General features: G+C 36.3%; 1 protein-coding gene across 1 annotated transcript in view; it reads right to left on the reverse strand.

Annotated features, from left to right (window-relative positions):
* Positions 1-7948: 7948 nt before the first annotated feature.
* Positions 7949-12972, reverse strand: part of LOC107569431 (disks large-associated protein 4-like) — a 196021-nt gene continuing 190997 nt past the window's right edge. The window contains exons 13-15 of the mRNA XM_016255532.1: positions 12395-12486; positions 10130-10282; positions 7949-9474 (exon numbers count right to left, since the gene is read on the reverse strand). Of these exons, the coding sequence (XP_016111018.1) occupies positions 9250-9474; positions 10130-10282; positions 12395-12486 (470 nt within the window). The 3' untranslated portion in view covers positions 7949-9249. The remainder of the gene's footprint in view (positions 9475-10129; positions 10283-12394; positions 12487-12972) is intronic.

The following is a 12972-nucleotide window of genomic DNA, read 5'->3' on the forward strand; positions in this document are numbered from 1 at the left end:
CAGAAAAGGCTAACTTTAAAAGTTACACCTCAGTAGGAAAAACTACAATATATGAGCTGTTTTGTTTTCTATTCAAGGCATAAGAGGTTTATAATCAGTACTTGAAATACTTTTATAGCTGTTTATAGCAATAAACCAGTGTTGCCAACTAATTTTCAGGGGAAGTTGCTAAAGGAAGTTCGATTTGCTGCTAGAAGTCAAGTACTGCTCTCTGCAGACCCAAATGACCTCCAGCTCCCCCTCTGTGTGAACTAATGGGTGGAGTTATGTTTAGCGATAGGGTAAGGGGTAGGGTTAGGGAGTGGTTGGGTGTCTAGCTCCACCCATTACATCCAGGGAGGGGGAGCTAGAGCTCCAGCTCCTCCCATTTGGCTCTGCAGCGAGCACCCTCTCCTAAAAGTTGCTAAATGACGTTGTGAAGTCATTTGCGCGATGACGTCATTACGTAATCACGACGCAAAATTGTGTCGCTACATCAGATCTCAGCAAAAATATATTTTATATGTTCATTTAGATTTGTTCGTAAAATAATATAGATGCATAATATAATGTTCAAATATAAATAACAATTTTTATATACAACATTGAACACTTTTGAACGATTTAATTTTTGAACGATCACAAGTTTTTTTATTAGCTAGTAAACTAGTAAAACTACACATTCTGAACAATTATAGTTTTAAGCAGTGTATTAGTAGTCAGTATGCTACACTCTAAGAAAATAAATCACAGGTTTTTACCAAGCGGCAACCTCTCGCTCTTTCTCATGAAACCGAAACGGAAGTGACTAAAACTGTAATTCATCAACTGGCCGCTAGAGGCTGGCTGCAAAAGAGAGTCAGTCCCATAGACTCCCCATGTTAAAATGCCCAACTTTACAGCAGAAAAAAACATGTTTACAGCCTGGTTCAAAAAGTGGTTTTGGTCTATATAGCTAATTTTATATTAAGCCTTAAAGTTCTGCATAATTAAGGGCGTGGCCACTTGAGTGACAGGTGGATTGTCGCCACCGTCGAGCTAGGTGGGCGTGGTTTCAGTAACCAGCTCCCGCCTCTTTGCCCATTTTCGATTATCCGGGAGTGACGCGCTACCAAGATGGCGACGGCCGGCTCCGCCCACTTTGAGCTTCAAAAACCTCTTCAGGTTGTTTCAATCAAGAAGGAGGTGAAATATTTAGGTATCAGGATTTCAAAAGATGTAGAGAGAATTGAAATGTTAAATATTGACAAAAAAATTGAAAAATGTAGATCAATTATGAACTCTTGGTTACAGAGCGATTCGGGAGAATATTGCTATCGAAAATTGAAAGTCTTTCTAGATTAATTTTCCCAGGTTTTTCATTGCCAATTTCTTCCAGAAAGATAAAAGCAATTAATAAACTTAATTTTGATTTCATTTGGAGGAAAAAGTATCACTATATAGGGAAAAATGATATAATAAGAGAATATGAGGATGGTGGGTTAAAGGCAATAGATTTTGATATTATGAATGGAGTACTTGAACTTAAATGGCTTCAGTCTTTTATTAGAAATGAGCATTCATACTGGTTTGCAATTCCATCCAGTTTGTTTAAAAAGGTATAAAGTTTTTTTTACAATGCGACTTTGAGATATCTAAAATTCCACTGAAACTGTCGGATTTTCATAAACAAGTCCCCTTGTATTGGAAAATGCTGTTTAAACATAACTTCAGTCCTCATAATGTTTCCTTATGGAATAATCGTTGTATTTTATTTGAAAGAAAATCTTTATTTCTGGAGGACTGGTGGCAAAGAGGTATTTGGTCAGTGCTGCACATTATGGATAAGAACGGCTGCTCTTTTAGTTAGAATGATTTCTGCACTAAATTTCATTTTAAGTGTGAGGAAAAAGTTTATTTCAAAGTTACTAAAAGTATTCCTTTACCATTCCTTAATATGCTAAAGGGGATTTTAACATACTCCACTATCATTCCCAAGATTTTGGATCTTAAATTAGGCAAAATAAATATTGTAGATGAGAAGTGTACTAATAAGTTTATAAGAAATCGTCTTGTGCAGGAAAGCTATCCTGGTCCAATAAGAAGGAACTATATTTTTCAAGATCTAAATAAGAAACCAGTTTATGAATTTAGATACAAATATTAGTTATTTCCTCTTCCACCAAAATATAAAGAAGTGCACTTTAACATTTTGTACGATGTTTACCCTGCTAAGGAATCTCTGAGATTAAGATTGAATGTGGATTGTAATATTTGTCAATTTTGTAATAATGATGTAGAGACTGTTGAACTTATTTTTCCATCGTTATCTGGTTAATTCGTTTTGGACTGAAGTATGTAATTGGATTAAACAAAGAATATCTATTTTTCCATCTATTACTTGGGACATGTTGAAATTTGGAGTTCTTTTGGAGGACAAAAGTGTAGACTTTGTAGTAAATTGTTTACTCATATAAAATACTTTATTCACAAATGTAAAGTTCTGAAAACAGCACCCCAATTTAATGTCTTTAAAAAGGAGCTTGCCATGTATACAGAGGTCCTGAAAATTATGAGAAGTGATAAAGCCAAGAAATTATTTGAGTTGTTTAATAAGTGGGATTTTGTTTAATCCCCTACATTGTTTATGGTTGCATGAATATATTTTAATTTTTTTTTTATTTGGATTAATGTCTTGTATGATGGTTTATTTCTCTGTTATAGTATGATTAATATGAATGTCTCAGTCTGTGAGGACTTACAGTTGTGGTTATGTTAGCCTATTTTGTCATGGTATGATGCTTGAAATGCAAAATAAAATAAAAAATAAAAAAATTACACCAAAAAATTAAAAAAAAAAACCTATTCAGGAACCTACGGGTGACGTCACGGACACTACGTCCATGTTTTTATACAGTCTATGGTTTTTACCTGCATTTTAAATTACGCATTGTATTTTGTGTTTTCGGGTTACAACTGATAATGTCCTGGAAAATTATTAGTACCTTTGCCATTTTTCTAGATATTTTTCTTACAGTGTACTAACTGATCAACAATCGCATGTACAAGCTACTAACAAGGTGTATCATAAATGAACAATTATTAAATTATTATTGTTATTATCAAATTGAACAATTGCAAATAGGAATAAATTAATTCATGTGATGTGTGTACTTCTAGGCATCTTTGGTTTCCTCTTTTTGTGAAATTTAGATGGAAAATGTGCGCCTTTTTATTGTTCGAGTCACTTATCAAAAGTTGCTAAAAGTAGCCAAGTAAAATTTAAAAATAGCTAAATTTGTTGCCAGGTGCTTTTGGAAGAAAAAGTTGCTAGGGTAGTCTGAAAAGTTGCTAAATTTAGCAACAAAATTGCTAAGTTGGCAACACTGCAATAAACTTGTAATGTTGGCTAACGGCAGGGTTGCCAGGTTTTCACAACAAAACCCGCCAGATTGCTACTCAAACCTAGCCCAATCGCGTTCCGGGGGGTAAAATACACATTTTTGGTAGGGTTTCCCTGATAAAATTTGCAGTACAGGGGCTAGTCGGGAAGTCGTGGCCTAATGGTTAGAGAGTCGGACTCGTAACCCAAAGGTTGTGGGTTCGAGTCTCGTTCCGGCAGGGATTGTAGGTGGGGGAGTGAATGTACAGCACTCTCTTCCACCTTCAATACCACGACTGAGGCGCCCACCGAACCCCCAACTGCTCGCCGCAGCATAAATGGCTGCCCACTGCTCCGGGTGTGTGTTCACGGTGTGTGTGTGTTCACTGCTGTGTGTGTGCACTTTGGATGGGATAAATGCAGAGCACTAATTCCGAGTGTGGGTCACCATACTTGGTCACTTTAAATATCATGTTATGGGGGTCGCTTCAACCCGCGCGACAGTATTAAAGTAGCCCAATTTCACGGGAAAACCGCGGACTTGGCAACACTGCTTAATGGTCAAATTGGATCACGTGATCCTCGATAACCAATCACATCACGGTCTTGACGTTAGTCGCCGTTTAATGGATACCACAAAAACCAATGAGAATTACCATAAACTGAATCCTACCTGTCGCAAATTTGTCCGCGAGTTCTCTTATAAAAACAGCACTTTTCTGTTGTAAACTCTAAAAATACATAAATCCAAAATGAACGTTTAATCCCGAACATGTTGAAGATTAGCCGACTAATTGAATTTGTGTAAAAATACTATAATTGAACGAAATTATTTACGTCTCTTCCCGCCACCTTGTCCAAATGACGTCACTTCCTGTGTGTCACATTTTGAATAGGGTATATGTCGAACATCACCTGACCAAACCCGGAAAACAGGTCTCATCGCTTCCGCTTGTCGGAGAACGTGTTAACAGCCGTATTAAATAATAGCGATATCTATGGACTTTTAAGATAATCAGTTAAACTAGCTAGCTGTTTTTATTGTTGACGTTTTGTTCAATTTTTATATCTAAATGTGAAAAGATATCTAGATATCAGTCCGCATATGTGATGGTCATTGGTTATGATTATCACTGGTATCTACTTTGAAGGCATCTTGAGTAAAACTGCTTCATATTTAGCGAAGCATATGCAAAACGCTTGAACCGGAAGCGACGAGACCCGATTAACAGAATACGGAAGTCTGTTGCGCATAACCCCTATTGGGGTAAATCCATAGACTGTGGGTACATCAAAGAAATTTGAGCTACACTAACTTAAATGTTTTTTAAAAAGTTCATTAATTTTATCTATATTAAATTCAGCATTTTAGTATTTTCACACTATCACAACTATGAAAGTGCCGTTTAAATCAACTAAAGCGGTTGATTTAACACTTGGTAATTCACTATGAACACACAAACAAGAGTGCAAGAAACAACCTGATGCCTTGGACAAACACATAATGACATGTATGAAAGTTTCCATATCGGCCCTCGCCGTTGAGCTGTGAGCTATTTCTCTCCAAAGTTAGCATTAAGAAATACATTTGATTCGTGTCCGTTAGCATCTGACACAATGGTGCACATATATAAGTTCAACAATGTCCTTCAATAAAATCTGAAGCATCACCTGTAAAAAACCAATGGAAAGAAAAGAAATTAAAGTATGCAAAGGCAGGCGAGATGTCCGTTGAAAGTCCACAAGTGTGTTGAGTCCAGTGTAGCCCTATTAAGATCTGATGGGTTTGAGTTCATTGATATTCAAATAATCAATCCTTCCACAGGAACACAAAGGCTTTAAGACTCTGATAGTGCTATGACATGCAGAGTTCAGAGATTTGTGCGGAGTACCAGAGCCTGATGGAAAAGCAGGTCAGGTAACATGAGAATGGAAAAACACGTCAAAGATGAACATGAACAAACTGTGAACGTTCACACGCCTGGACCGGACGATTGAGAAAACCACTTTTCATCTAACAAACGGTAATATAAGATGCTACTTTATTGCTCAAGTCAATTGTGTGAAATGTTTGATGAATCTGAGCTTTCTGAGCTGTGATTGGGCCAGAAATTGATCAAATGTATATCTCTGTAATAAAATGGCATGTTGAAATCAATACACTAATTGAATTTAAATTGTTCAACTCCGCTTAACAAATATTATCATTTTTAAATCCATGCAGAATTTACCTTAAAATCAGAGCAGAAAATACTTCAGTTCTTTGGAAATTATTAATTTTTTTTTTCCCAAGATCAATTGAATTTTGAATGAGAAATTAATTACTAATTGGGTTTTTGCCACCCAGACTTGAACATAAGAGTGGCACGGTTTGTAACTTGATTGTGCAAGGCTTTCGGTTTCATCCACTTCCACACTGCTGAAGAAAACAACAGAAACCCTCAGAGTTTGTAATGGTTATAATGGAAACTGTGTTGGTTTTTATGGAAACCGGTCCTGGATTTCTGTACAGGGTTGCCAGGTCTGTGTAACAAAACCAGACCAAAGGTCAATCAAAAAGAGCCTAAAAACAACTATCAAAACTCAACACGTCACTCCCATATCTAAACTACATATTACACACAATTTCAACTTGAACGCCACTAGTAACCGTCTGTTTCCATAAAGGAGCTCAAAAGCCCTTCCCACAAAACACATAATTTAGCACAGGTTTATCATTGGTAGAATGTAAAATATTTTAATACAAATTTCAGCTAATTACAATTTATGCAGTATGTACATTTTTAAACCAGAGAGAAACATTTTTACGTGTGGCAACAGTTTACAAGTAGCCCAATTCTGCAGGAAAACTACAGACCTGGCAACCCTGCTGCTGGAAGCCATTAGGTAATGGTGTTATGGTTAAATGTGGATGGTTTGTAATGTTTGTAGTGGAAACAATTAGAAGTTCTGTGATAGTTTCTATTGTTTTGTTTTTTTTCAGCAGGGATGAACAGACCAATTTTCAGAGATTGCAAGAAATTTTGATCTGAGTGCTAAAAGCAGTATAGATCTAATATAAACAGAAAATGGTTACACTTTACTTGAAGGGGTGTGCATAAGACTGACATGACACACGTCATGCATATGAAGGAGGTTTTATGCATGTTTATGACAACTGTCATTAAGTGTCATTCGCTCAGTTATGTCATTTTTAATGCAAAGATGACATTGTTTGAGATGTCTTTATGGGTTAGGGTTAGGTCAAACTATGGCATCTTTGCATTAAAAATGACATAACTGAGTGTCAGTCTTATGCACACCCCTTCAAGTAAAGCGTTACCCAGAAAATGATTAGCCATGTTGATTTCAACACTACTTTCTCAATCAGATGCAGAACACATTGCGCACATGCGCAGTGCTTTATTAACGTCTTACAAACTGATCAGTGGAGGAGAATTAATAGTTGGAACATTCTTGCTAAAAAAACATTCCAGGATAATTTTAAATATGTGATCAAGGGAAAAACGCCACTTATGCTCACGGTTATTTTCTGGAGAACATGCACTGAAATTTTGTTCAAAACTATATATATTAAAAAAAAAAAAGTTTAGGGAACATATAAACATTACTTTCAGAATGTAAAGTTGCATTGGATTCATTTGGATTGATGAAAATCAGTGCATGTGAAAATGTCTATAAAATAATTTTCTTCTGCAGAACAAAAATTGAAAGGCAGAGTATTTTTTAAAATGATCACATTCTAATATGCTGATTTGCTGCTCAAGAAAAAATATATATTATTAGTGTTGAAAACAGTTATGCCGCTTTATATTTTTGTGGAAAAATTAAACATTTTGTTTTCAGGATTCTCTCATGAGAAACAGCATTTATTTAAAATATAAATATTTCAAAACATAAATGTCTTTACTTTCACTTTTGATCCAAAAAAAAATCTTATTTAATCCAAACTTTTAAATGCGATGCATAATGGTTTCCACAAAAACATTAAACCGCAAAAGCAGTCGAGTCCAGGATGAATAACTCTGCAATAATAAATCATTATATGAGCAAATGGAAGAGGTGAGGAATGTCACTCGTGTTCAGAGACTCATCGTCTACATGTTGAATCCAAACTAAAGCAAGTTTGAACTAATGCACCACACAAACCGTGAAAATCCAGCTTCTGAAACACTGGTGTGAGCCAGCAGGAAACCTCGAGGTCTGATACAGAGGGAGATTCCTTCAGATCTCATGCACTTGAAGGAGTTGTTCACTCAAAAATGACCATTAGAAGAAAATGTACTCACCCCTCAGGCCAACCAAGATGAAAATGAGTGTTTCACCAGCACAGATTTTTAGAAAGCAATATAATGGATAGAGGAATCGTATTTTAGCCAGAAGCAACAATATCAAGTTAAAACGTGAACAATGGTTTTGTTTCTTACAAACACACAGCTTTTGGTTTCTCAAGACATTAACTGATGGACTGGAGTGGTGTGTGGATTATTGTGATGTTTTTAATCAGCTGTTTGGACTCACATTCTGACGGCACCCATTCACATCCATTGGTGAGCAAGTGATGAAATGCTACATTTCTTAAAATCTGATGAAGAAACAAACCCATCTACATCTTGGATGGACTGAGGGCGAGGACATTTCTAGCAAATTTTCCTTTTTGGATGAACTATATTCCTTTAATGCTTACAATGGAATACAAACTCTGAAAAATGAATGAACCGTTAATAAAAGTGGCATCAAATCTCCATTTCCTTCGTCATTTAAACGTCATTTTCCTCCTTTGGCTTCAGTGTAATTGGCACATGAAGAGACCGGCAGTGATGGTGAAGCGTGTTCAGATCTTTCTAAGCTAGTTTAATATGCACAGATAACTAGCAGCAAAGCATTTGTGGAAGTACTGACACTTCTGGGCCCGACGTGTGAAAATCTGAAACAACTTTTCCAAATCAGCAAGTTCTGGGTAAAGGTAGTTTTTAATATCTAACCAAAAAAAAAAAACATCTTCGATCACAAATGACGGGCTCTGATTGGTCACACACAGACACACGGTTCGTACGTGTGCTGGAAACAAATGGAATGACTGGACAACAAAAACACAACTAAAAGCATTAAAAATCATAATAATAATAATATTACAAAACAGACTGTTGGCCCAAGTAAAAATCTGGACCTTGTCATTGAGTTTTTAAAACATTCATCATAAAAACAAAGTGGAGTGGTCATGTTTTAACCCTATTAAATAACCAGAAACTGACAGATGGGTCGTGCTCCGTGCGCCTTTACGTGAAAATAAACCAAGCTGGATGGGTTTCTGTGTTCGGTTTTACTGGAGTGAATCAAACAGAACTAGTGGAGTGCTAAAATCCGCTGTGCTATTCTACCACTTCAGTATCCGCTGTACCGTCCAAACATTTCTGCAGATTTCCATTCGAGCCGTAAAGTCACGCAGCCGTGCGCCAAAAACTGGTGGGAAAAGGAACTCAAAAGGTGTCTGTGAGAGCAGGAAGACTGCGCTGATGAAAGACAAGTGCACACGTGCGGGATCCTGAGTGCATGCTGTGGGAGGGGCGTCCGTGGGTCATGTGACGTGTGAAGCGTGTAAAGGGTCTGAGATCTCAACGAAGGTCTTTCCATCAGAGATATTAGCACAATTTACAGACAAAGTCTTGATATATTTCCATGAGATAATTCACTTTTATAACATTTATAAGGGTAACCATAGAAATTAACGTCGAGGGGAGGTTCTTCTCTGGCAGCGGTGACACGCTAGCGTTCCAATTCAGTTTTTTGATCTTTCTATTTCGTATTTTTTGCTTGTGGTTTCCGACCCCGGTGCGCTGCGTACGGTGCGTGTGTCCGCGAGCGCTAGACAGTGTCTGCTCGTGAGGAGTTTGTTATTTTGGGCTTTGTTAGAGTCGCGTCTGAGCCTCGGGGACGTAGATCTCGATGCTTTCGGCGCTCTCGGTGGCGGAGTTCTGTCGTTCGGAAACCGCTCGCTTGGCCGCCATCAGTCGCTTCCTGGCCTCCTGACGCTGCTTGTCAGCCACCGAGTCGCTGCTTTTCTCCTTCCCACCCGAGGTTTTGACCTTTACCGTCTTCTTTGGTGTGTGGGATGGAGCGGACATCTTCTCCTCCTGAGGACATTCATTCAATAATTAAACTCTTAATAAGTTATACAAGTATATATATATATATATATATATATATATATATATACACAAAAGACATCTTATAATATTAAAATAGCATTGAATTAATATTAATTTTTAACCCAAAAAAATAATGATTAGATTAGAAAAATTTATATTTCTATATATATATATATATATATATATAATATAATATATTTCATCACTAATATTACTTTTTTTTTTTTAAATTATTAGCTTATAGTTAACTATGAAAAAAACAATACAAATAAAATACACTTGTAAAATAAATATTAAATATTAAGTAATTTAGAAAATAATAAAATACATATAAAGTATGCATAGAATAAATATTATATTACCATTTAATTTTTTTAACATTTAAATATATTGTGCTAGTGTACCATTTACTACAAACACCATACAAAAAATACATTATATACTGCCTAATTTTTTTTGGGCAAATAACTGACACTACATTTTCACCTCATGACGTTATTATAGATGGGCGGCTTCATGTGGTGATACAAAGTTCTAGATCTAAAAGCTGAAGTATATCCACAAACCAGAATATTTCTCTGGTTTTACAAGCAAAGGCAAAGGGAAATGTTAGGATGCTCGAAAGCTTTGTCAGTTGGACCTTTTTGTCCTGGGTCTCAGACATCTTCCAGTCGTTGGACCTGAGGAGGTGGAGCTCGTCAAACTTCATGCTGATGTCCTCGATGGAGAGCTGCAGCAGATCCCAGAACCCGGCCAGATCCTGCGCTGTGGGCCGCGGCTGAGCACTCGCATCCTGACCGAAAACACACACATCAGTCATCAGACTGACATCAACTGTACAGCTTCAATGAGTCGCAGTGGGTTAAAGAATCTGCCAAATGCTTAAAAACAACAACAGGAAGAGAATCAAAGTCGGTCCACTTCAGGTCCACTGGATCCGTTTTTGGGGGCAAAATAACCAATACATATTTGTAATATGATCTTATTTCCGACCAGAAACAGCTAACAAGAATAATACAGGACAAAACAGGAGAATCCAGCACAATGAAGCAGTGATGTGTCTGTGATGCAGACAGTGGGATCCACTCAGCCTCATACACAGAGTTTCTGGCTGATGATCAGCACTCCTGCAAAGCCATGCATTTCTAAGTGAAAGAAAATTAATAATAAAAGTAATATATGGTGGGACTAGATTTTATCCAACAGGATTTTAGTTTAACTAATGCAATAAAAATAAATACATTAATAATAATAATAAACCTTAAAACATGTACTTTTTATTAACATTTAATAAACATATGTATACATACACAGACAATTTTCATTCATCTTAAAACATATAATTACTAATTAAATAAATAAAGATGAAATAATGATAATTCTTTATTCACAATTTAGGAATAAATTAAAAATAAACAATAAAAAAAGATAAATGATATACTTTTCAGTGTTAACCCCTGCCATTATTTTAGGTCAAGTTAATTTTATTGAATTATATTTTCTCTATATAGCGCCATATCACAACAGAAGTCATTTAAAGTTACCTTTCCAATAGAACAGGTCTATACCTTGTTCTTTTATTAAACAAACTAAATAGCCTTATGTTATTTATCTTATTTGGACGACGGCATGTCATTTAGGTCTCTACGTTATGGTCGCACTCTCTGCATCGCGCACAGCGGAGGTCTGCCCCGATGCGCGCACACACACACACACACACAATGATGATAGAGACGGGCAGACACAGAAAAACATGGCTGCCACCGGAGAGACTTCCTAACAGAATGCCCCAAATACACAGATATACGGACAGTGTTCTACGATAAAATACAGCAGATCCATCAGACATTTCAACCTCTCTCAGACCAGGAGACAGTGGCGTATCTGTTAGGAGAACAGAAGAACTGCTGTGTGTTTGCTGCTCAATATGTGTCTGCCTGTCACCACAGAAGAGAAAACACTCATTCATTTTGCACTACATAATACTTTTTATATATTATTATTCTTTTTCTTTCTGATAATACATGTGTACTATTTGTAAGCAGTCCAGCTGTAACTAATTTGGAAATACAAAGGTCTAATTTTTGTCATGCCAATAAAGCACTCTTAAATTGAGAGAGAGAGAGAGAGAGCGAGAGAGCGAGAGAGCGAGAGATAGAGATAGAGATAGAGATAGAGATAGAGAGATAGAGAGAGAGATATAGATATATATATATATATATATATATATATAGAGAGAGAGAGAGAGATAGAGAGAGAGAGAGATATATATATAGAGAGAGAGAGAGAGATATAGAGAGAGAGAGAGAGATAGAGATATATAGAGAGAGAGAGATAGAGATATAGAGAGAGAGATAGAGATATAGAGAGAGAGAGAGAGAGAGAGCGATAGAGAGATAGATGTGGTATCAAATGTTCACATGTTATAATTGGTTACAGTTTAATACTTCTAAGATGTTATAATATTCCATTATATTACTGTGATGTTCATTTACTTATTAATATTGTTGTTATTATATATATATATATTTAAAAAAAAATCTTTTTGTACATATGTACTAAGCTTTGGCAATATTGTATCATTTACAGTCATGCCAATAAAGCAATTTTGAATTGAATAGATAGATAGATAGATAGATAGATAGATAGATAGATAGATAGATAAAAATTAACAACTGTATTGTTTTAATTACAAAAAAATATATACACTACATTAAAACAATCAGAAACTCTTAAAATGTTATTGTTAATTAAAAACAAAAACTCAAAAGCAAAACATTTGGAGGCGTTACAGTAATTGAGTGGCACTGCCCCTTGATTTTGGGGTAAAATACGGTGTGGACATGAAATCAGCACTGACTGTATGTGACCCTGTGAGTGAAGTGGGTGTTATAGAGACACTCACCAGGTTCTGCTCACAGAGACCCAGAAACTGCTGGAACTTCTGAGACATCAAGAGCTGAGCGCTGCCGACGGCACTGCGGACCTTCCCCAAAACTACAGCAACACAGAGAGACACAGCAGCTCACGCTCAACATCACCATCATCATCACCTCCATTTCCAGTCTCTCTCCACTCATGCCAGGTTCAAACCTAATGACTTTAATCACCAAATGAGCAGACACTCTGATTAAAGCTGGTTAATGAGGGACTGATATCATCCGTTATTCATGGATCCGCTGGGCATCTGAATGAAGCTCCCGAGATAAATCTACCGCAATTAACAGCAGCTTCCTGCGCATTCATTTCACTCCTAACGCCACTGAATTAAGATCTACACAAGTCTGAAAACAGGGGTTTCAGTTAAATACGATAGAAAAGTTCATTAAAGGTAATTATTCATAAACTCAATGACTTCACCGTAACCAAGTTTTACTGAAAATTTACCTCTAATACTATTTAAAAACAAGAAAAAAGTACAAACTTAATTAAAGCTGAGCTGTTATAAAAGTGTAGAAATATATATATATATATATATATAAA

Source organism: Sinocyclocheilus grahami, unplaced genomic scaffold, assembly GCF_001515645.1.
Source record: "Sinocyclocheilus grahami isolate Dianchi unplaced genomic scaffold, SAMN03320097.WGS_v1.1 scaffold1345.1, whole genome shotgun sequence".
In the NCBI taxonomy this organism is placed as follows: Eukaryota; Metazoa; Chordata; class Actinopteri; order Cypriniformes; family Cyprinidae; genus Sinocyclocheilus; species Sinocyclocheilus grahami.